Genomic DNA, 23,162 nt, shown 5'->3' with positions numbered 1-23,162 from the left:
AGAAAAAGTGAAAAAAGTGCAAGTGTTAGTCTCTCAGTTATGTCCAACTCTGCGACACCATGGACTGTGGCCTCTGTCCATGGGATTCTCCAGGTAAGAATATTGGAGTAGGTTGCCATTTCCTCCTCCAGGGGATCTTCCCAACCCGGGGATGGAACCTGGGTCCACTGAATTGCAGATTCTTTACCCGCTGAGCCACCTAAGAAAGATCCTGTCTTCTTCTTCTCTCTTTTTTTTTAAGTCTTTATCGAAAGTGTTACAATACTGTTTCTATTTTATGTTTCGGTTTTTTGGCTGTGAGGCATCTTAGCTCCTCCCCTCCCCCCGCCCCCCGCACCGGTTGAACCTTCACCCCCGCATTGAAAGGTGGAGTCTTCATTACTGGACTGGCAGGGAAACCCTAAGATCCTGTCTTAATAAGCGTGTGCCCAGCCCACCAGCAGACACAGTACAGGGAAGCAATGAAGGCCAATCAAACCACATACAAGTTCAAAGACCTCCCTGGTGGGAAGAGCCACAGCTAGACAAAGTGGTGGTGTTTCTTACACACACACACACACACACACACACACACACACACTCACTCCATCCTCTCTCTTATGCATGATGGTGACTCTAAAAAATGCAGCAAGAAAGCAGAGGAGCGAGGGGAGGGGAGAGAAGAGATGGAGGGTTCCTCACCCCTAGAAGGCTGGGCCTCCTGCCTGGGGGACCTGTCAGTTTCCACCTCCCAAACAGAAGGACTAGAGGCAGGTCCCAGGTGAGTAACCTGACACCTCTTGCCCAGCAGCTGGATCTAATGGATTGTTTTCTACTCTTGAAGCTCTGAGCCCTGGTGACAAAGTGAGGCCTCTCCTACAACGGAGAAACCTTCTTGGAAAAATAAATCCTGCCACCCATTCTGTCACCATCCTTCACAGTTAACGGCACTTTGGGGTGAGACGGCCAGGGGCCACTCCACGAAGGCAAGTTAGGGTCCTGGTTGGGGACGAGGGGCCAGAGACAGGCTGCCTCTATCCCTGCCTGTTCTGTGTCAAGACCTTGAGACACACAATCTCAGCTCATCAGCTCCAGAGCCCACGAGGAAGGGTGGTCATCCTCACTTGGCAGATGAAGAAACCGAGGCTCAGAGAGGTGAAGTTCTTCTCTGGGACAGAGTGAGGGTGTGACTTCACCTGTGGCTGGCCGGAGTCCTCTTCTCCAGCAGACCCCCCCTAACTTCCCTACACCTCCCACTAACCTCAGCATCCAAAAGACCTCAGTCCCCACTTTTTCTTCTAGGGGAAGAAGGGCACCAGTAGGCAATATTCCCTTGGGTGCCCTCAGCACTTTCACCTAAGCGAAGAGAATGGTGGACATTGCAAGTTCAGCTTAATATGCTCAGGAACGACAGCGGGGCTACCTCTAAGTCCTCCCACCTTGCTGTCTGTTGAGCATTTCATACATCCAGACACGGCGCCAGGCACTTCACACATGGCCTCATTTAAGGCTCACCATCTTAAGGCTGGTATTATCAGCCCCACTGCACAGATGTTGAAACCGAGGAACAGAAAAGTAAGACATTTCTCTAGGGTCACACAGTCAGGAGGTGGCAGAGCTTAGACTCAAACCCAGGACTGTCCTGACTCCACACCAGGGCTATCTCCCTGGAAGGGTCTACACAGCCCCTAGCCCAGCCAGCCTCCCCAGAACTCTTCCAAAGATTCAGACTCAAGCTTCTCTGGTAGTTCAAACAGTAAAGAATCTGCCTGTAATCCAGGAGATATGGGTTCGATCCCTGGATTGGGAAGATCCCTGGAGACGGGCATGGCAACTCACTCCAGTATTCTTGCCTGGAGAATCCCCATGGACAGAGAAGCCTGGCGGGCTACAGGGCATGGGATCGCAAAAAGTCAGACACAACTGAGCAACTAAGCACAGGACAGATACTAAGTAGAAGCCCCTCCCAAGTTTTCCTGACCATGTGCCTCTGGTCGACTGGGGTGAGGATGGAGGGGTCCCCCAAGACCCCATCTTAGCCTCACAAGAGCATATTTACAGCACAGTCATTTAAGCATTGCATTAAGGTGGGTGTCCCCATCCTCTCCAACCTCCAAGAGCCTTTGGATCCAGAATAGTGTCTTTTCTTGACCACTTCTAACAGAGATAGCAAACCCTTCAAGGCCTTGACTATCTTCAGTGGCTGCTGCCCAGATTCCTCTATTCCTTGTTCCACGACACGCACTGAAGCTTCCTGCATTTTCCATGCCAACACCAATTCATTATTTATTAACTCATATTTAATGACTGTGCTTGTTTAATAGTTAGACAACTTGTTCTTGCATTTCGCAAATCTCAAGTATGTCTGTTGGCATCCACTTTGCCCTAGAGGGCACATCCCCAAGGACAGGGATCGCATCAATTAAGCCATTCTCCTCAGCAGAGGTAACTGCAGACAGAGATGGTAGACCAATGCCTGTTGTTTGGGCAGCCACGGGGGTGCCACCTCCGCCTCTCAACATGGGCAGTCACCGGAAAGGAGGTCCAGCTCTGGGCACGGGTTTTGGGATCTAGCCAGGGCCCAGCCATACTTCAGAAGTGCCCAGCATCTAACTGCCAAATGAAATGTCTGCTTTAAAGACTCAAGATTTTGCTGAAATCTTCTCTTTCACTTCCTAAGACACAAGAGAAAACCACCACATGGTACTGGAAAAATCAATGCCCCCATTAAGCATCCCTGGACTCCAGATGGAGTTGTGGTCTGGTCTCAATTATTCAGGAGCTGACAGCCCTGCTCGAGGTACATCAGACCCCTGCTCTGCACCCGCTCCTCACTCCCGCCAGCCGTTCCTCGTGTCCATCGCATTCGCAGGGTTAGCAAACCACAGAAGCATAAAGTGCTCTGGCTGCGATGGTCACTCAGGCAGGAAGAGGTGCGCTACTGAGCAGCTGGAGTCGAACTAGGATGCAATTTCGAGTGTCTGCTCATCCCTGCTTCCCAGCCCCACTGTCATGCCCACGTCAGAACTGGCTCTGCTATGGACATAAAGGTTGTCTCTGACATACTTCTTAGCAATTTCTCCTCTGGCAACACAGATGTGGGCGTATCTTGCATTGGTACAGTGCTTGCCCTCATCCATCCACTTTTGGAAAGACTTATAAAAACATCATATTTGTACACCTGAAAGTAATATGATACCATAAGGTAACTATATGTCAACTTTAAAAAATAATATAGATCATTGTTTATTAAAAAAAAACAAGTATACGGAAGGGTATGCGTGACAGAAATAAACAAATGAGTACTGGAGAAATAAAGAGAAAACTTGGGGGGAAAAAAGCAACATCATAGTATTCATAACAAAAAAAACTTAGACAGGAAAGCATATACTCTCAAAATGACTCTACAAACACAATGTCATTTGAGACTCGCAAAAGACCACACGAGATCAGAAGATGATCGATACACCCATTTTACAAATGACGTCACCAAAACCCAAAGAAACCAAGGACCGAATCTGAGAGTCCTAGTCTTTCCAGCACACTGCACTCCTGGAGTAAGACCTTCTCAGAGAACGTCTTGTGTGTCCTAAATTACTGGAATTAGCTAAATGCTGAATACTAATGACTACTTAATGCTGTGACAAAGATGATGACAATGGTGAAGAGGAGGAAAAGATTTCGATGGTCTCATGCAGACTAAAATATCCAGTTATAACGCATTCAAAACGTCCCATACGTCAGCACATTTTTCTATCTGTAAGGATTTTCCAGAAGTCTCTCAAACCAGTGTCTTCCCAACCTCCCAGCTTGAACACACAGCGACCCATTTTCCTATGCTTGGCTCAGCAACCCAGGTCTCAGGATCTGCTGTCCCAACAAAACCTCCTAGCCATTTCTTAAGAGCCATTTCTTAAGCTACTGGCTGCGGTTGGATTTTCCACTTGACATTGTTAACAGATTAAACTGTTTATCTCATTGTCATACACAGGCCTTTTCAGTTTCCTGCTAATAGATTCAGGTTAGATAAGGATTACAGAAGTGATACTCCCTGAGTTCCTCTCTGTACCCGAGCCGGTATCCTTTCCCCATAGTTATGAGGTGTATTTTCTTAAACCTACTCTTTAGATAGCCAACTTGCAAAAAGAAAACCTTACACACCCGTGCATAGCAGAGGACTAGCCAAACACCAGCTCCTACACAACTAAGGAAGAAGCGCTTAACACGAGACCCTGCTGAATTATACATTTTACGACTCAGCCATCAATTGCCATAGAGAAGAAGAAAACAAATTGAGCTGAGCCTGGAAAGAATGTCAGTGAAACTGGAAAAACACTCGCTGGGAACCGCCTGGGGGTGCAGGGACCTCCCCAGTAACTGCCGGGGTCCCACAAACTCACAGCATACCAAGAGAGATTGTGGGGTGAGCTGGTGGATGGCTGGTCACCGGGGAACCAAATCCCTCCATTCTGAGGCACTCTAAAGACTCCCCATAGTGAATGAAAATATTAAGTGCTGTTAATATAAAATGTATTACAGCTTCTTCTTGGGAAACAGTACAATCAGTTTATTCATCCTGATTAAATGGATGGTGGGGGGAGTAGGAAGCAGAGGACCCATTGAGACGGGTCAGGAAAGAAAACTGCTGTCACAGTTCCAAAAGCCCAAAGCAAAAGTACCTCGTTCCTGCCTTCTGGACGCATTAAGATCAGTTTTATAAACGTGAGCAAATAGACCAGGTTCTGCTTGGCCAAGGAAAGGGCTTACCCTGCATCATAATACTTACATCATCTCTGGGTTGTTGTTGTTTCGTTGCTAAGTCGTGTCTGCCTCTTTTGTGACACCATGGACTGTAGCCACCAGGCACCTGTGCCCATGGGATTTCCCAGTCAAGAATACTAGGGTGAGTTGCCATTTCCTTCTCCAGGGGATCTTCCTGATCCAGGGATGGAACCTGTGTCTCCTGCATTGGCAGGCGGATTCTTTTCCACTGAGCCACCAGGGAAGCCCCATCTCTGGGTTAGGCAAACCCTAATCTTAGTCACCAGGTCAATGGAAATGATCTCAATGCCTCTGTTTGAGATGCTGCATCATTTTATTTTCCCTTTCCACCCAGAATTTTACCACAAAGGTAAAAAGCTAGACTAACAGAATAATAGTGACCTTCAAGAGGGTGGGATCTCTTCAGTCCAATATTTGTCACCACCAGATCAAATGAGGAGTTTTTTTTCTACTTATTCTACAATGGGAAAATAAAAATGTATCCTCCCCCTCCATGTTCCACCCCCGCCTCTTTAAATCCTACATAAATATGAACTGCAAAGGTTCATTCTGCTTGCTTACTGTCAGTACCTCCTTCTTTTTGGTTACTTATAAAACTTAACAGCCGGTTTGGAGCAAAACAGAAGTAAAATTTTCAGCAAATTAAACATGTAGTACTGACCAGTGGCCTGAAGAGATATCTTTTGTTGAATGGGTTTCCATTAAGTAATATCAAGTCAGTAAAATGCCCAAGTAAAACTCAACAGAGGGGAAAGATCAGATCTCTAAGAGTGAATTCTTAATGAAACTGTTTTAGAAACACTCCAGACAAGTTAGTCAAAAGCCTGCGTGTTGGCTTACCAGTGGAATGATGATCATATGTCATTCCTCACCAGAGAAAGCCTGGAGGGCCCTGCCTTCCCATGAGAATCATCAGAGTGGTCTTCCCTGCTCAGACACTCCGGGAGATCTTGTTCCCTGAGGCTGGTGCTGATCTTTGATCCCCAATCCCATCACTGAATCAAAGGAAACTACACTAGGAGACAGAGAGAAGGTAAGACCAGCCTTCTCGCTGTTGTATGAACTGCACTTGAAGAAGCTGCTGTGGTCCCACAGTCGCCTGTGAATTCACACAGAGAGAGTGAGTCGCTCAGTTGTGTCCGACTCTTTGCCATCCCATGGACTGTAGCCTACCAGGCTCCTCTGTCCATGGAATTTTCCAGGCAAGAGTACTGGAGTGGGTTGCCATTTCCTTCTCCAGGGGATCTTCCCAACCCAGGGATTGAACCCAGGTCTCCTGCATTGCAGGCAGACACTTTACTGTCTGAGCCACCAGGGAAGCCTGGTGAATTCACAAGTAGACTGTAAACACCGGGTTTTGAGAAATCGATTTCATTCTAGCCTTACTGGGTGAGGCACAATCATTTTCTAGGATTGTAATGTAGTACCTAAACAAAATCTTAAGCTGCTACCAAGCATTTCTTCCAAGAGGCCCAGTGGATTTTCCAGACATTACTACTCAAGGTGTCTCCTAACTCCACCTCCACTAACGTTAACTGAGCCTCTACTACATTCTGGGAACCATCTAAGGCACTTTAAAACACGGCCCCCCTGAACTCTCATCCCCTACTCTGCAAGGTCATGCCTCCGCTCCCCATTTTTCAGAGGGTTTGCAGGCACGTGCGGCCTTGGATTTCACCCAGTTCTCGGAAACCTCAGTCAGACACCCCTACTCCTGTGGCAGAAAGGTCTCGGGAATGAGCAACGAGCTTGTCTTCATTGTTCTTTCCCCCCTTTCTTTGTCCCTCCTCTTGCAGATAACTCCACAGTTCTTCTACAGGTAGACAATGCAGCAGAGCTACTGCCTGTTACTCATGCATTCATCCATTCCATTAACCCACATTTCAAAAGCATGTCCTATGTTGAAAGCCAAGGTGGATTTTCCCAGGGGAGTAAGGAGTTTATCCACTAATGAAGTTTTATAAGTGAAAAAAAAAATGTAAAACATGACTATATTGAATACTCTCTGGCCTCACTTTCCTCATCTGTAAAACGTGGATATTGGAGGCAAGGAGCTCTAAAGCCTCTCCCAGACTCAGATTTATATTATGATAATTATGCAGGTCATAGAAAAAATTTTGTTATTTTTTTAAATTCTAAGAACAGAGCCCTACCTTCCTAATGAGATCATATTTATATCTATATTGTCTCTTAGCCCAGGAGACCTGAAGTGTCTTTAAATAATAATTCACCTCTGGAAAAATGAATGCCCAGGTATCTGGAGGGGCCATAGTGAGAGAGGTGAGGGCACAACTACAGCAAGCTGAGTTTGACTACAGGGTCATAGGACCAGGTTGGCAGATTCTTCCAGCCCCCCAGGTGGCCTCCACAGTCAAGCAGACTGGACCCACTGGTCTGAGGGAATGCTATAAAGCTGAGTGTTCCTATGTTGTTAGGTCACCTATAGTGCCACAACCCTTAGTTAACTAAGTTAACAGTACGCAACCACAGAACGGCACTCAGGAGAACTGGACTTACAAAACCCCAAATATTCCAACGAGACAATGGCCACTGGCACTCTAAATGGCTTTTCACGTTACCAACAAGTTCACAGTTGGGTTTGCTGTGATTTTGTAAACAATGAGCTCCCTGATACATGAAAAATAAATCATTCACAATGTCAATTCCACCTAGTCAGGAAAAAAATAATTGCAAGACACATTTGTCATGGACTGGAGGGCATGACATACATAACCTACAATGCCAGTATTTCGTCTCTTAACAAAACCCATAGACGGGAGTTCCCTAACAGTCCCATGCCTCTTAACAAAACCCATAGACGGGAGTTCCCTAACAGTCCCATGGTGAAGACTTTGCCTCCCAATCCAGGGGATGCGGGTTCCATCCCTAGCCCAAGAGCTAAGATCCCACAAGGCTTCCAGCCAAAAAAAAACAAAACCTAAAACAGAAGCAATATTGTAACAAATTCAATAAAGATTAAAAAAAGAAATCTATAGGCCCTTCCATGCTGAGGGCGTGCCCACAACACAATACAGAAGAGTTCGTGAGTTAATCCTGAATCTCTGATTACCTGAAGTCTACAAAGCTTGTTCAACCAGGACATAAAATTATTTCCATTAACTGCTTTAAATTCTACCTTTAGATAACTAAATTGAAACCTCACAAGCCTAAACAATGTTATCAATGCTCCTAGAAATATAAATAAACTACAGAGGACTAATCTAATCTGTAACTACATTTACCTGGTATGTGCCAACAAAAATCAGAAAAGGGACTCGGTAGCAACTCAGCGCTAAAAACAAAAGTTCTGAAAATGCTTTATGTAACACCTGAAATACATTTCTCTAAAAGCAGAAACTGTCCAGTCTAATGTTGGTTTTTTTGTTGTTGTTGTTGTTAAACCTAAAAGCCTGGTAAATCTTGAGATGTGTTTTTGTGATGCCTAAATACCCATCTCTGTTTTCCTCTGTCTCACCTTTACTTGAAGGATTTTAAGCTGGATGAATTATACTTTCATCTTTGATAAAACAAATTCTTTGAAGTGATGTTTTGGCTCTGTACTGGCAAAGCCTCAATTTCCAAACTTAAATATCTGAGGAGGCCAAAGCCCTCAGATAACAGAATGTATTTTTCACTTTTCAGGTTAGCATGCTGGCATCCTACCAGCACAAGCCTCTAATATCAGTCTAATCATTAACGAGAATCTTGGGTATAGTACTGATTTATTTGATGATGCTTTTTCAATGTGGAATTATAAAGAACCATTCTTTCAGGTAAGAGAAACAGATCAATGAATGGGTCTGAGAGAAAAGCACAGAATTAAATGTGCCCTGTTTCAGACTCAGCTGCCTGAGGTCCACACCACAGAAATCTTGTCACTTTTCCAAACACTCTGATACCTATTTCATATACAGCAGGTTTTGAATCCAATCTCTAGAATTACATAGTCACGCAGAGTTACAACTCTATAGGTCCCCGTGAGATCATTCTCAAGCAGGGTGCATATTTTAAAATGGGAATCTGAGCCAGAGCTGCAGTCTTTAGGTCCCTTTGCCTCTCTGAGTCTTGGTCTCCTCCCTAAACAGATCAGGGTAACAGTCAGAACCTCACATAAATGACTTGGGGTTCTCTCAGATCTGAAAGGTCCTAAGCCCTTTCCAGAAAGACCCTCGCCATACACCTGAGGTGGAAGGGTGCCCCATCTTAGGAAAACAACATATGCAACCTGAACTCTTTACCCCATAAATCTGGGCCTTCAATATTCTCTTCCAGAATTTTCCACTTAAAAGAACTTACCACTAGATTCGTTTCCCCCCAAAGATCCCTCTAAGACTTCTAAATTTTAATTGGAAAAATTTCACACTTTTAAAAACCACATAAAACCGTTTTAAAATGTTCAAATTTTTTTTTACCATATATTAGTTTGCTTTTTGAACCTGAAAAAAAAGACAACAAAACTAGTTAACACGAATAAAGTAAAGGAAACAAAATTTCAAAGGCCCTGAAAAAGTAGTAACCCCCAAGAAGGCAAAGATTTTGTATTATACTTCTTTATATGCCTCCCAGATAATCAGACCAACATTTTGTTTTCGTTATCGTACACATGACTGTTAGCACGATTTTGGAATAAATCAATAAAAACCTATTTTTTTAAGTAAAAAGCATGCTTTTCTTAACTTAGTGCTTTAAACCTGGCATTTCAATGGCCCACTTACTTTTAAATGGATTAACAGAAGGAAGTCAAGAACTGTTGATTAATTTCTAGTTGCCTTAAAGAACAAGCCAGAACACCATTCTTCCTCAGGGCAATTCATTTCTGTTCAGATCTCAGAAAAGAGTAAATGTGAACATGCCTGAATTTAAGCCATTGAACGCAAGGCACGTACAACAACTACTTCTGAGCAAATTTCAAGCGTCTGATCCTTTATAAACAGACACACAGGTGCAAAAATTTGGAACATTCTATTTCCGAGACAAGCATATCTGTCAGGCTCCTCTGAAGCCTGAAGCCCAGGAAAGGCCTCAAGCACTTTGCATGTTTCTGAGGGTGTCTTTACAGCTCCTACCCAGGGAAGCAAATGAGCAGAGAAGGTTCTCACCACACACCCGTTCAGTAAAAAGGCCTCTGCTCATTTGCATCATCTAAATGGCTAAAGGAGTTTCAGAGTGTGTCTCCAAACGACTTTTCACTTTGTTTTTAAGTACAAGGACGTCTTCGAATCCCCCTGCACCGAAAGCTGGGGCTTCTCACAGGCAGGGAGCAGGCAGAGAGGCCAGAGAGCAGGAGAGCTAACCTGGCAGCCAGGCTTCAGGCTTTGCAGGGCCGTCACCTCCACCGGCACACACGTCACACACAGTCACCCCTCACACACAGCGTCACACAGAGTCACCCCTCCGCAAGAGCACGAGAAGGTTTAACTCTGTGGAAAGACAGGGTGGCACACACACAAAAATGTTCTCAGCATGGGTCTAAGGGTCAGGGGTTGGTTGTGTGACCGCCAGGCTGAACACTCAGGTTTCCAACCTGTGCGTCCCAGTGGGGTGTTGGGAGTGTGCGTGGGCATGTGTATGCCCCTGAGTGCAGGGCTGCAGTGTAGACAGAAGCAGCACAGCCCAGAGAAGGGGACTGAGTGTTGACCGAACCTCAAACAGCGCCAGCTCGGGTTTTATCTGTCAAACATTGAACAGCCCAGCCGAAAGGCCCAGTCAATCAAGTTGTCTGGCCTTCTGCAGACAAAATATCCATCTCAGGTAATCAAGTGATTTTTGACCCAAAGAACAGATGTTGCGGTGTCACTGATAAGGCTCCACCATAACAATCTGTACAAAAAAAGAAAACTGAGTTTATCACTCAACCAAAAACTCAAAAGTCCCTAGGATCCCATAATTTCCAGTTGGCTACCCACCCTTCCCTCCCTCCACCCCTCTCCCCACTCGCCCTTGGCCTCATGTGATTCAGAAAACGAGGCTGTCGGGGGATTTTTTTCCCTGGCCCTATTCTGTGGGTGTCTGAAACCTTATTTAAAGGAGGGAGGTAAGCTGGACAGCCGTCAGGCCTCATTTCCACCTCTGGACCTGTTTGCTAACTTGATACCACTCAACCCTCTGGTTTCTCAGCTGGCATCCTTCTGGCAAATGAAAAAAAAAAAATTATCACCTGTCATTATTTATCTCCCCTTTAACTTACTTCCAGACAAGAGCCCTTTTCAAACATCAGGACACACAAAATACTTTGAAAGCCAGCCAATAGGAGCTGCTAATCCACCACTAGAAAGGGCAAATGGAAAGTTGGAGAACAAGTGAAAAAAAACTTGGCTGTGCCAGCTGTGCTCCAGGGTTTAAAAAGCCAAAGGGAGGAGAGGAACAGAGGACCGTCTCATGGGCCTTTAATTGTGGATAAGCGGGCAGAGAAATCTGGGCCATACCTTCAGTGAGAAGCATATTCCACCTTCCCGTTACCACCATCCCCTTCCAGGTGGACCAGATGTGTCCATGTCAGGTGCTTTGTGCTGGCCACAAAATGCCAGGGTGATGGGGACCACATTTTGCATATACATTTGCCTCCCCACCATCAGCAGAAAGCAGAGTCTTATGAAAAGAAACACTTGGTCTTCTGAGATTCAGACTGTGATTTCTGAAGTGGGAGTGTGATACAAATATGCTTTGGAGTCCAAAATACCTTAGAGAAGAATGTAGTGTAGAACTATAAAGTTCTCAGCTGCTGTGGCTTAACACATTGAGTGAATAGTACGTGATACTCAAGATTAAGTCGGAAGACTACCTACTACAATAAAAATGCAGACTTTCCCCCAAGGTAGCACAAGAACCCCCTCACACACCAAACTAGGAAATTCCCCAGACTCTGGAAAAGCTTAGAGAAAGTCCAGACCTTTTCAGAAGCGATAGCTTCAACTCTTATGTCTTCCGTCCGATGCTCTGATCCTCCTAAGAGCTAAAACAGCCTAGCAGTGAGATAAACCGTGTACAGAAATAAACCCCTGTCTGCTGCCATAGCCAGAACAACATGTCAGTGTGCTGAATCACAACAGATGCACTTGGAAATGTACTTGAAATGTACCTGTACCAGACAATAAGTATGTCCATGAAGAGGTATATACGCTAAGGGTATCACCCAGGTGTTTATCTCAGGCAATTCAACCTATTGTAATATTCTGTCATTAAAGAAACCGTCTCCTTACCTCAAACCATGCTTTTCATTTTAAATCATACAGCAAACTCTTTCTTACATCTGTTGGCCCCACAAATATTGCAATATCCTGACAATTGACTGAGGTGAGGTGGTTTTTCACCCAACAGACACAGCCATTATCTACAGGTTTCAGGGACCTGTCACAGAATCACATCACTCATTTTCCTGGCCTATTAGTACAGGCTGAATTAATTTGCTGACATCCTTGTCAGTTTCCCCTCTGCCTAAATGAATCACAGAATTAAAGGGTTTCACCTGATCAGACAAAAGCTACAGCTCTGTTCTCTATCTCTGGAGATTAATCAGGAAGCCTTTGGTAACACTCATGAACACGATCTTCCCAAGAAGTGAGTGGTGACCTACCCGAGGTACCTTTAAAAATGTCTTTTAAGATGTACATGGAAACAGTAACAGAAGTGACTCCAATTTGCTGTCCAAGCTACAAAGCGCAGGGCCAGGGCCTAGGTGCCTCCCAGGAACACCTGGAGAGAATTACACGTTGTGACTGCCCCAGGGCCCTGGTCAGGGTCTTCCCGACTCAGTAGAAAGTAAGAAAAAGGGACACACGGGCATGAAAGCAGCACAAGTTCTAGAAAAATCTCAAGGCAAGACATACCACTCTGGGCTTCTGCTGGTCCAGGGTATGCAGGAAAGCAGAGTTGGGGTCCAGGCAGCGCTCAGGGTCACTGGAGATGTCCTCCTCCGAGTCCTCATAGGAGGAGGAGAAGCCAGTGGAGGAGGCAGATGAAGAGGAGAGTTTCCTCAGCGGCAGGCTGCCCCGAGGGCTTCCCTGCGCCTCCTCCAAGGCCCTGTCCTCCTGGGCATCCGTGTCTGTACCCATGTCTGTGATGATGACGGCAGGGATGCTGTTTCGGCCACAGGCCTCTCCCAGGGAAGGCTTGTCCTTCTGTGCTGGGGAGAGCCGCTCTGGGCTGAGGTGGGCGTCTCTGCCCTGTGGCTGGCCTCCCCAAGTCCCCTTGGATTGCACCGCTGTGCCACACGTCCAGGCCAGACAGGCTTCTTCCATGGGGCTCAGCCAAACCCTGGAGGTCCCAGGCGGCACGCCCACCCTGTCCCCAGGAAAGTACTGGGGTTCTTTCAGTTCTTTTGCAGCTTCCCAGCAGGGCAAAGGCTCCAACATTCCACCAGACGGAACTCCCGCCTCCACCTCCGGGGTCCCTGGTTGCTCTGAGCTGCTGCCCCCAAGCAAGCCCAGCGTCGCGGACCCTTCATCCACTCTGTTAGAGGCCGGCGGTGCCTCCCTGACCACTAGGGCCCCACTTTGTGTCCCGGCAGAGCCTCTGGAACCCTGCCTGAACCAGGTCGGAGCCTCAGGGAGCTCCGCCGGACTCTGTGCGTTCCCAGTCCTCTCCTCTGGCCTTCCGTCAGCCCCAGGCGCCCGGGAGCTCGGCATGCCATCGGACAGAGTTCCTCTCCCCACCTTCCCAGGGGGCTCTCCGCTGCGGGGTCCGCCCCTCTCTGGGGCCGGGCTTGTCTCACTGCCAAGAAACTGCCCCTGACTCTTGGCCAGGGCCTCCAGGGGGTGCGCACCCCCAAGTTCACGAGCCTTCTCAGACGGCTCAATTAGGGCAGGGTCGTGTGGATGGTGTGGAACGGTGGATGTGGCTCGGGCTGCCACTGCTGTGTCCACGGTTAAGTTCACTCTGACCAGTCCCAACGAGGGAGCCTGGGAGTTCTGAGTTCCCAACGGAGGAGACCCCCTCTTGTCAACTTCCATAGCGGTGGGTGAGCCACAGTGGGGTCCGGCAGGGAGCGCCTTCTCCATTCTCTCCGAAGCCCTGGGACCCTGAGCCCCTGATCCTGACGGGGCCGCAGGGCGGAGAAAAGGTGCCACTACTCCCTCCTTGTCCTTGGAGAGGCAGACGCTGGGCGAGCCTCCTCTTCTCCCGGATTCGACCTCGGAAGTCTCCGGACATTGTTCCCCCCAGGACTTGGTCCTCCGCTCCTCGCTCTGAACCAGGACCCTTCCTGGGGGCTGACTGACACTGCGCAAGGGGCACGGGGAGGGCGAACGAGCCCTGCCCAGACGCGGGCTGCGGGGCGGCTGCGTGGCGGAGCTCTGTGCCTGGATGTGCGCCTCGAACATGCCCACTTTCTGGTTCACCTGCACGTTCTGCAGCTCACGCTGCAGGATTCGAAGCTTCCTCTTGGCCTCCTCCGGCCCAGGAGGGGAGAGGGTACCGGCGGTCACCATCTGCTGCCCTTCCCCTCTTAGACGACCGGCCCAGCTCGGGCTACCCACGCTGCTGCCGCTGCCGCTGCTGCTATTCAGCCTGCGCCGGCCACTCCGCCAGCCCGGGGGGCTCCCGGGGTCCTCCGGTGACAACGACTCAGCTGGGGGGAAGAGGAAAGAGGAGCCACTCCCGGGGCTGAAAACGCTGCCGGGGCTCAACACGGCCCTCCCTGGCGGCGGGGGCGTCTCGTTGCTGCTGGACCGGGGGCCGCCGCCGCTTTTCACCTGGTTGGCGCTATTCATGATCACCAGGCTGTTGAGGGCATAGCAGTACATGGCCATAGTACTGGGTCCTGCGCGCTGCCCGCCGCCGCCGCTCCCGTTCCCGCTCTGCCGCCGGCGTCTCCTGCTCCCGCGGCTCTCGGCTCTCGGCTCAGCCGCGGAGGCCCGGCGGCAGCGGCTCCGCGCGCAGATGGGGCGGCATGGCCTGGGCGGCGGGCGGGGGGCAAGACAGTGGGCTCAGTCCCCGCCCAGAGGTCCATAAACAACAGCGCCGCTGTGAAGACACAAGGAAACAAGTCAGGACCCCAGAGGGAGGGTGTGGGGGACGGCTAGGGGATTAAGACGGGCCCCGGCCCACGGAACTCCAATCTGTCGGGGATCTGGTGCCACTGGACGGCTTATCTATAGGGGCAGTGCGGCACGGCGAGGACATAAACCTGGGGGGGCCCCCCTCGGTCGCCAGCGCGGTGGTGATGTGATGCGCTGTGTGTGATACGCTTGAAGGTCCCTTCCAATTTCAAACGCTAAGAGTTGTCTCCAGAGCCGCGCGGGACGGGCGGGGAACGATATACAACTACTTGAATCCTATGTTCGGGGCGCGGCAGATTCTGAGCTTTCTGAGAGTGAGGACACCCTCTCCACCGTCTCGGGGTCTCCTCGGCTTTGCAAACACTGGCTATACCGGGTATAACGGGACAGCTTTTCGCCTCTCCCCCCTCCCACCCCACCCCACCCCCCCCCATCTTGGGCTTCAGGATGTCCTCGCTCCACCTTCTCTTGGCCATCAGGGACCGACTCGGAGGAAAGCTGATGTGAACCTGCTTTTCCCGGCCGCTGCCTGCGCCCGGGTCTGGGGCGACCCCTGCTTGCCTGCCGTTTACCTTCCTGACCCTGGCCTTGATGCTGTGTCCCTCGGCCTACGACGGCCTGGGCGCGCGGCAGGGCGGCAGCCGAGGCATTTTAAGCACTGGCTTTGTCGCCAGTCCCCAAACAAGTGTGTTTTGTGAGTGTGGGCGCGTCTGCGCGCGCCCGGTGTCGAGGCGCTGCGCGTCCCCTGTACCGGAACCAATACTTGCCGCCCCCCACCCCCACCCCGCCGTCGCCCCAGTGGAGGGACGTGTGTGTGTGTGTGTGTGTGTGTATACGCGCGCGCGCGCACGCGTGGGGACAATGAGTCCGCGCTCCACACACCCGGTGTCCGAGGACGCGGCTGCCTCTGCGGGCTTCGGGACTCGCGTCCACACCGATGCGTGTGCGTTGCTGCAGCAGGGCTGGAGCCCCGGCTCTGCAAACCTCCCGGGGTCCAGCTCTAAGCCCCGAGGCCGCGCGGCCGAGTGCAGGGCTTCTCCGCATCCAGGGCACCCTCTCCCGGCGCCAAGCCGGCCGCCCGGCGGCCCGAGCCCGCGGATGCCTGCAGCGCGCCGGGGTAGGCGGCGGAGAGCCAGCGGTCCGGAAGAGCAGAAGAGACAGCGAAAACTCGCCTGTCCTTCGTCTGCACGCCGCCCTCCCCTTGCCAGTCTCCCCGGCCCACCTCTCCGCGCTTTTTCGGATCCCAGATTCCTCAGATTCGCTCCAGAGCAGACAGTGAGGGGAAAGAGGGTTCGGAGGCGAAAGCCATTAAAAAGTCGCCAAGCTTACCTGCAGTTTCTCAGATTCCCGGGTCCTGTGCAGACTACATGACCCAGGGACGCAGACCTCGTAGGTGAAAGATGACTTTAAAAGTTTTTTTTTTTAAGCTCAGAAACGATTTCCTCACTTCGTTTGGAAGACAAAAAAAGGGGGAGTGGGAAAGAAGAGAAACCGGTTGGCAGGGGCGGGAGATCCGGGCAGTGGCGACGCCGGCCGGCCCTGCACGCCCTTCTGGGCCGTGGAGATACTACCCTGTCAGTGTCTGCTCCCGGCTACTTCAGTGTTTGTTCAATGTGCGATTAAAAAAAAAGTTGGGGCGGGGGGGTGGGGGTGGGGGATTAGGGGTGGAGGAGGGAGGAGGGAGAAAGGCGGGGGCTTGGGGGAGGAAAGCAGGAAGGAAGTTGTGAGCCTGTCTGGGGTTGAACTCAGCGGAACAAGTTTTTCTTTTCTTCTTTTTTTTTTTTTCTATTGCTTGGCAAGACCGAGGGAGGGAAACACTTAAAAAAAAAAGTTTCCATTGTTAGCTAACAACAAAAAAAAAACCTTTTAAGTTCTGCGGGTTAAAGATATACGATCCATTTTCCACCCCCTATATCGAGCCTCGCTGATGGCTAGCTTTATGAAACTTTTTTTTTGAAAAATGTTTTTAATAAAGTTTGAGTGTGCATTTTAAGCAGAGCAAATAATGGGGATCTTTTTAAGCATTTTAAATGGGCTAAAGCCTCACGTAAACGGTTTGTGTTCTTGTACACAAATATGCAAATTCGAAGAAGGTACTTTGTGGGCACCTCTTTGCAGAGTTGCAGATTTTAAATGCATCACAGTTGTATTTTGGAAGACTGGTTGGGCTGTGAGCTGTTAATGGTTTTGCAGTGCAATTGCTAGTTGTATAAACACGCCTTTGCATTGCACATTTTTCTGTTATTAAATGCACTCAGCAAATGTGACATTGGCATATTTTTTGCACTTCATTCTCAAACTTATTTTAAGAAGGATAGTCCTGGAACTAAGAAGGCCTGGGACCCATTGCTCAGTCTCCTGCAACTGGATCACTTTCCAGAGACATTTTCCCCCACCATCAGCAAATACTACCCGTCAGGGATATTACCCATTGAAGCTCTGGCGCTGCAAGTGTGTTTTGCATAATTCCCTAAATCCTAAACTATAGCATTTCGTGGAAAGAGGAAAACCCCAGCTGCCAGGCTCAGGAAATGTAAAATACTAAAGCCTGAATCAGTCCTGATATTCCTATTAGTCATAATTTAGACAGAAATTTTAACTTTGCTTGTGGCAAACCTGTCTCTTGATTGTTTATGTAACAATACTGTTTAAGTGACAAAAGCAGCCTGCTGCTCCATCAGGAAAAATCTCATCTTCAATCTGAAACCAAGAGATCTTCTAGCTAAGAATTCCCAGGAATGAGATAATATTGAGTCCTACTTGTTTTTGGTTAAATTTATTGATTTATTTGTTTATTGCTGTGCTGGGTCTTAGTGGCTACGAGTGCAGGCTTTCTCCAGTTGCAGTCTGTGGGCTTCTTATTGCAGTGACTTCTCTTGTTGCAGAGTGTGGTCTCCAGGGCGAGTGAGCCTCAATAATTGTGGCATAGGGGTTTAGTTGCCCAGGGGCATGTAAAATCTTCCCAGACCAGGGAATGAACTTGTGTCACCTGAATTGGCAGGCAGATTCTTAACCACTAGACCTCCAGGGACGTCCGAATCCACTTGTTTTTTAACGTGCCATGTTGAGAAGACTGAGCCTGAGTTCTCTCTCATTCCCTATGTGAAGTGAAGTGAAAGTCGCTCAGTCCTGTCCAACTTTGCGACCCCAGGGACTATACAGTCCATGGAATTCTCCAGGCCAGAATACTGGAGTGGGTAGCCTTTTCCTTCGCCAGATCCCATCCCCTATAGAAGTAAGAAGTGAAGTCGCTCAGTCATGTCCGACTCTTTGCAACTCCATGGACTGTGGCCTACCAGGCTCCTCAGTCCATGGAATTTTCCAGGCAAGAGTACTAGAGTGGTTTGCCATTTCCTTCTCCTGGGGATCTTCCCGACCCAGGGATTGAATCCGGGTCTCCTGTTTTGCAGGCAGACGCTTTACCATCTGAGCTACCAGGGGAGCCCACATCCCCTATGGGGCTAAATAAAAAGATCCCAGAGTTTATTCAGGTGTTGACTCAGGACTTGGGCAGTTGCTAAAGCATAGACGGCAGCCCTACCCTTGTCCCTAATTCACTTCCCTAGTGGCAAGAAACAGGAGCTGCCAGTTCTCAGGAGACCCACTCCATGGAGTTTATTTCTATCATAGGAGATGCAAACACCCATGTCAGTCAGGTGTTATGGTGGAAACAGCTGGAGGACCTAACAGTGCATCCAGTGAGCACAGAACCTTAGCTTTCCAACCTCTGGGAACTCTCACTGTCACCTCACACAGCAGATATCACTGACCTTCCCTAGAATTGAGAAATCCGAGCTTCCTGAATGTTCAGTGAGCCTGAAGAGTTCTTGCTTAAAACGCAGCCAGCAACTGGTTAGGGGTGGCATGCTGAAGAAATTCCTGCCTTGGGCTGGCAATAGAACGATAGTTCTACCAGTCTAAAATTCTAACTGCTACTAAGGATGACAGAGATTAGGGGAAAGATGGAGCAAAACCCATATCTGGAAGCCAGCATGGCTGGCTTGCATCTTGAAGCAGAATCTAGTAGCCTCCCTTGATTTTACATGGGCAAAGAAAAAAAGTTATATAGCACTTAGTACTTATTATTATCCAGGCACTGTTTTAAGCACATTATATATATTTATATATTTCAATCCTTATAACAATCCTATGAGATACATACTATTATTACCCTCATTTTATATACAAAGAAATTAATTAAAGCACAAAGTGGTAAGCAATTTGCCACATCTATTCAATATTGTACTGGAGGTCCTCAGTTCAGTTCAGTCGCTCAGTCGTGTCCAACTCTGCAACCGTGTGAATTGCAGCACGCCAGGCCTCCCTGTCCATCACCAACTCCCGGAGTTCACTCAAACTCATGTCCATTGAGATGATGGCCATCCAGCCATCTCATCCTCTGTTGTCCCCTTCTCCTCCTGCCCCCAATCCCTCCCAGCATCAGGGTCTTTTCCATTGAGTCAACTCTTCGCATGAGGTGGCCAAAGTACTGGAGTTTCAGCCCCAGAATCATGAGGAGGAGGTCCTGGTCAGCGCAATTAGATGAGAAAAAGAAGTAAAAGGCATCCAGATTTGAAAGAAAGGAGTAAAACTGTATTGACTGACAATGTGATTGCCTATGCAGACTATCCTATGGAGGCTACAAAGAAGCTACTAGAACTAATAAGTGACTTTTTACTAATAAGTGACTTTAACTTTTTAGTGTATTTGTTGCTAGGACTGTTGTAACAAAGTGCCATAGATCGAGTGGCTTAGACAATAGAAATTTATTTTCTCATAATTCAAGAGGCAAGAAGTCTGAGATCAAAGTGTTAGTAGGCTTGGTTTCTTGTAAGGCCTCTCTCCCTGGCTTTTAGATGGCTATGTTCCCGTATGCCTTCATATGGTCTTCTCTCTGTGTGTCTGTGTTCTAATTGCCTCCTCTTGTAAAAACATCGGTCATATTGGATTAAGACCCACCTAATTTTAACTAAATTATCTCTTTAAGGACCCTATCTCAAAATATGGCCATTGTGAGGTACTAGGAATTAAGACTTCAACATGTAAATTTTGGGGTACACAATTCAGCCATAACAACAAGATTGCTGGATACCAGTATACCATAATCAATTGAGTTTCTACATATTAGCTATGAATAGTCAGAAATTAAAACTTTAAAAATGACATTTAAAAATTGTATTTACTTTTAATCGAAAGATAATTGCTTTACAGTATTGTGTTTGTTTCTGCCAGGCATCAACATGAATCAGCCATAGGTATACCTATGCCCCCTTCTTCTTGAACATCCCTCCCACCACCCTCCCTATCCCACCCCTCTAGGTGGTTACAGAGCCCTGGTTTGAGTTCCCTGAGTCATATAGAACATTTTAATAGCATCAAAAACTGAAATACATAGGGATAAACATGACAAAAGATGTATACAATCATAGAATAAAAACTACAAAACACTACTAAGACAAATTAAAAGAAGATCTAAATAAATGGAGAGATATACCATGTTCATGAATTGGAGGACTCACTATTGTTAAGATGTCAATTCTCCCCAAATTTCTGTCGAGCCAATGCAACCAAAATCAATATCGAAGCAAGTTTTCATTTTTATAGAAGTTGACAAGCTGATTCTAAATTCGCTCAAAACTACAAAAATATAGAAAAGCCAAGACAGCTTTGAAAACACAGTGAAAGGACTGACACTGATTCCAAGATAAATCTTTATCATAAAGCTATCATAATCAAGAATGTGTGGTATTAGCATAAAGTTAGATGAATAGGTCCGTTATATACATGCGGACATTTGATTTTTGATGCGGGTGCAGAAAAGTGGAGAAAGGAATGTTTTTGACAAATAGTCCTGTAACAATTGGATATCCATATAAAAAAAAGAATTTCAATCCATATCTTACACCATATATAAAAAACTAACTCATTCTGGCTCATAGATCTAATTGTACAAGCTAAAACCGTAAAACTTTTATACAGAAACATAAGAGAAAATCTTTGGGGCCTTTGGTTAAGCAGCAAAGTATTGTATCTATTTCTTAGACACAATACTGAAAGCGTGATCCACAAAAATTTTGACAAATTGAACTATATTAAAATTTCAAATTTCTGCTCTTCTGAAAAGCATAAAAAGACAAGTTACAGACTAGAAGAAAATGCATGCAAAGTGTAAATTTTATTAAGGACTTGTATCTAGAAGAGATAAAGCGCTCTTAAACTTCAATAATAAGAGAACAACTTAATAAAAAATGGGCATTGAAAGAGGTATGAGTGACAAATATGCATATGAAAAGATGTTCCACATCATTCATCAGTAGGGAAGTGCAAACTAAACCAAATTAAATGTCATTAAACACCTATTAGAATGGTTACAAATACAAAAACTTACTTGATAAAATTGTGGGGAACCAAGCTCTCATACACTGCTACCAGAAATGTAAAATGATATAGCCACTTTGGAAAACAGTTTGACAGTTTCTTAAAAAGTTAACCATACAAATCGTATGACCCAAGCAGTCCACGCCTAGGTATTCACCCTAGAGAAATGAAAGCGAGTATCTACACAATACACATACACTAGTGTTCACAGCAGCGTATTTTAATTAGCCATAAACAGCAAACAACTCAAATGTTCATCAACATATGAATGAATGAACAAATTGTGATATGTCTATACAATTGAATACTATTCATCAACCAAAAAAATGAACTCTTAATATACATACAACATGGATGAGTTTCAGCGTAATCATGCTGAGTGAAAGAAACTAGATTAAAAACAATATTTACTGTGCAATTCCTTTTCCATAAAATTCTACGAAACACAACTTCATTTATAATACCAAAAAGCAGATTGGTTGCTACCTAAAAATGGGGAACTGTGGGGAGGTATGGGAGACAGGGAAGACAAAGGGTCATGAGGTAATTTTTGAAGGTAATGGATGCTTTCACTGTCTTGATTGTAAGGAAATGTTTACATCAATGAAATTTATCAAATTATAAAATGTTACATATGTGCACTTTAGTGGACTGTATATCAATTATAACTTAATAAATACTTTTTAAAAAAGTAGCTATGGACAGATATAGCTTTTGACAAGGCTGTTATGGGCCTCCATCCGAGTACCAGGCACAGTGGCTGACACATGATATCATCTCTGGGTAAAATATGAAATTATTCATCTGGTAATTCACTCAGGAACTTCATGGAATAACTCTGTGTCCCCATCCCCCTCATATATACCTCTTGTTAAGTTATTGGCTACACTGTAAAAATCTTCAGTCTTCCCATCTTTGTTCCCTATCAGATAGAGCTCTCCAAGGAAGTGAACGTCACTCAGCTGTGTCCAACTCTTTGTGACCCTATGGACTGTACAGTCCATGGAATTCTTCCGATCAGAATACTGGAGTGGTAACTGTTTCCTTCTCTGGGGGATCTTCCCAACTCAGGGATCGAACCCAGGTTTCCCACTTTGCAGGCAAGTTCTTTACCAGCTATGCCACCAGGGAAGTCCCTTCAAGGAAAAGACCCTGATTTATTTATTTTCCTAGCCTTAGGTTTTAGCCTTACACAGAATGGATCTTTACGTTTTTATTTATTTATTTTTAATGTTTTTTTTTTTTAATTGAAGTATAGTTGACTTGCAATGTTGTGCCAGTCTTATATGTTTTTAAATAAAAAAAAAATAGAGGAATTAAGCAATCAAATCACTATGCAAAAGGGCCAAGGAATCAGCACATCAGGAAAGCTGCCTGCTCCTATTTCCCAGACAGCAGGAAGTGCTTCCCACTGCCATACTTGGCTGCTGCGAGCAGGCAATAGAGGGGGTGATGATGGAGGTCTCCATCAGTTTTTCCCTCCTCCTACACTCCTTCCTTGAAATCTTAGTTATAAAGTTTCCAAAACACCGTTAGCCCAAGGCATGGCTGAGGCTCCTCTCCTGTGCAGCGCAGAGCAAGGCCACAAAGCAGCTTCCTACTGCCTTTCACCTCTGCTCCGGACTCTCTGGCCCCTTCTTCACTGGCTTCCTTCCCCTTCCCTGATCTGTGTAAGGCAGTAGATAACTCACTCCTTCCTTCAGGTATTGAACCACTGAGTGGGAGCTTGTGCATCAAGCCTGCAGCAGCTACTAGACACAAGATGATGAAGATAAGCCCTGCCACTGAGTCTAGGGGGAGACCAGCAAGGCATCCAGAACAGGCTGTGTGCTTCTTTCAGCCGCTGCCAAGTAGGGTAGGAGGGAGACACAATTTAGTTAGATCTGAGGTTCTTATAGGCACCTTCATTTACCATAGCTGTGTGTCCTTAGGCAAGTAATCGAAACTCTCTGAACCTCAGTTTTGAGCTCTATAAAACAGAAAGCATTATAATACCCTCCTCCATGGTGTTCTTATAAAGATCTACTA

At 46.9% G+C, this 23,162-nt stretch overlaps 1 protein-coding gene across 2 annotated transcripts in view; it reads right to left on the bottom strand.

Moving 5' to 3' along the window:
- The window catches only part of ITPKB (inositol-trisphosphate 3-kinase B), a 110,292-nt gene extending 93,922 nt beyond the window's left edge, over positions 1-16,370 (bottom strand). Inside the window, exons 1-2 of one of the 2 annotated variants that reach the window (XM_070385401.1) lie at positions 16,086-16,370; positions 12,588-14,721 (exon numbers count right to left, since the gene is read on the bottom strand). In XM_070385401.1, the coding sequence (XP_070241502.1) occupies positions 12,588-14,507 (1,920 nt within the window). In that variant the 5' untranslated portion in view covers positions 14,508-14,721; positions 16,086-16,370. Of the gene's footprint in view, positions 1-12,587; positions 14,722-15,328; positions 15,428-16,085 lie in introns of those variants that run through there. The other variant, XM_070385402.1, reaches the window with a different exon arrangement.
- Positions 16,371-23,162: the final 6,792 nt, after the last annotated feature.

Source organism: Bos mutus, chromosome 16 (genome assembly GCF_027580195.1).
Source record: "Bos mutus isolate GX-2022 chromosome 16, NWIPB_WYAK_1.1, whole genome shotgun sequence".
NCBI classification, from domain to species: Eukaryota; Metazoa; Chordata; class Mammalia; order Artiodactyla; family Bovidae; genus Bos; species Bos mutus.
Note: the sequence above shows the minus strand (reverse complement) of the source record. Positions and strands in the feature narration are given on the sequence as shown.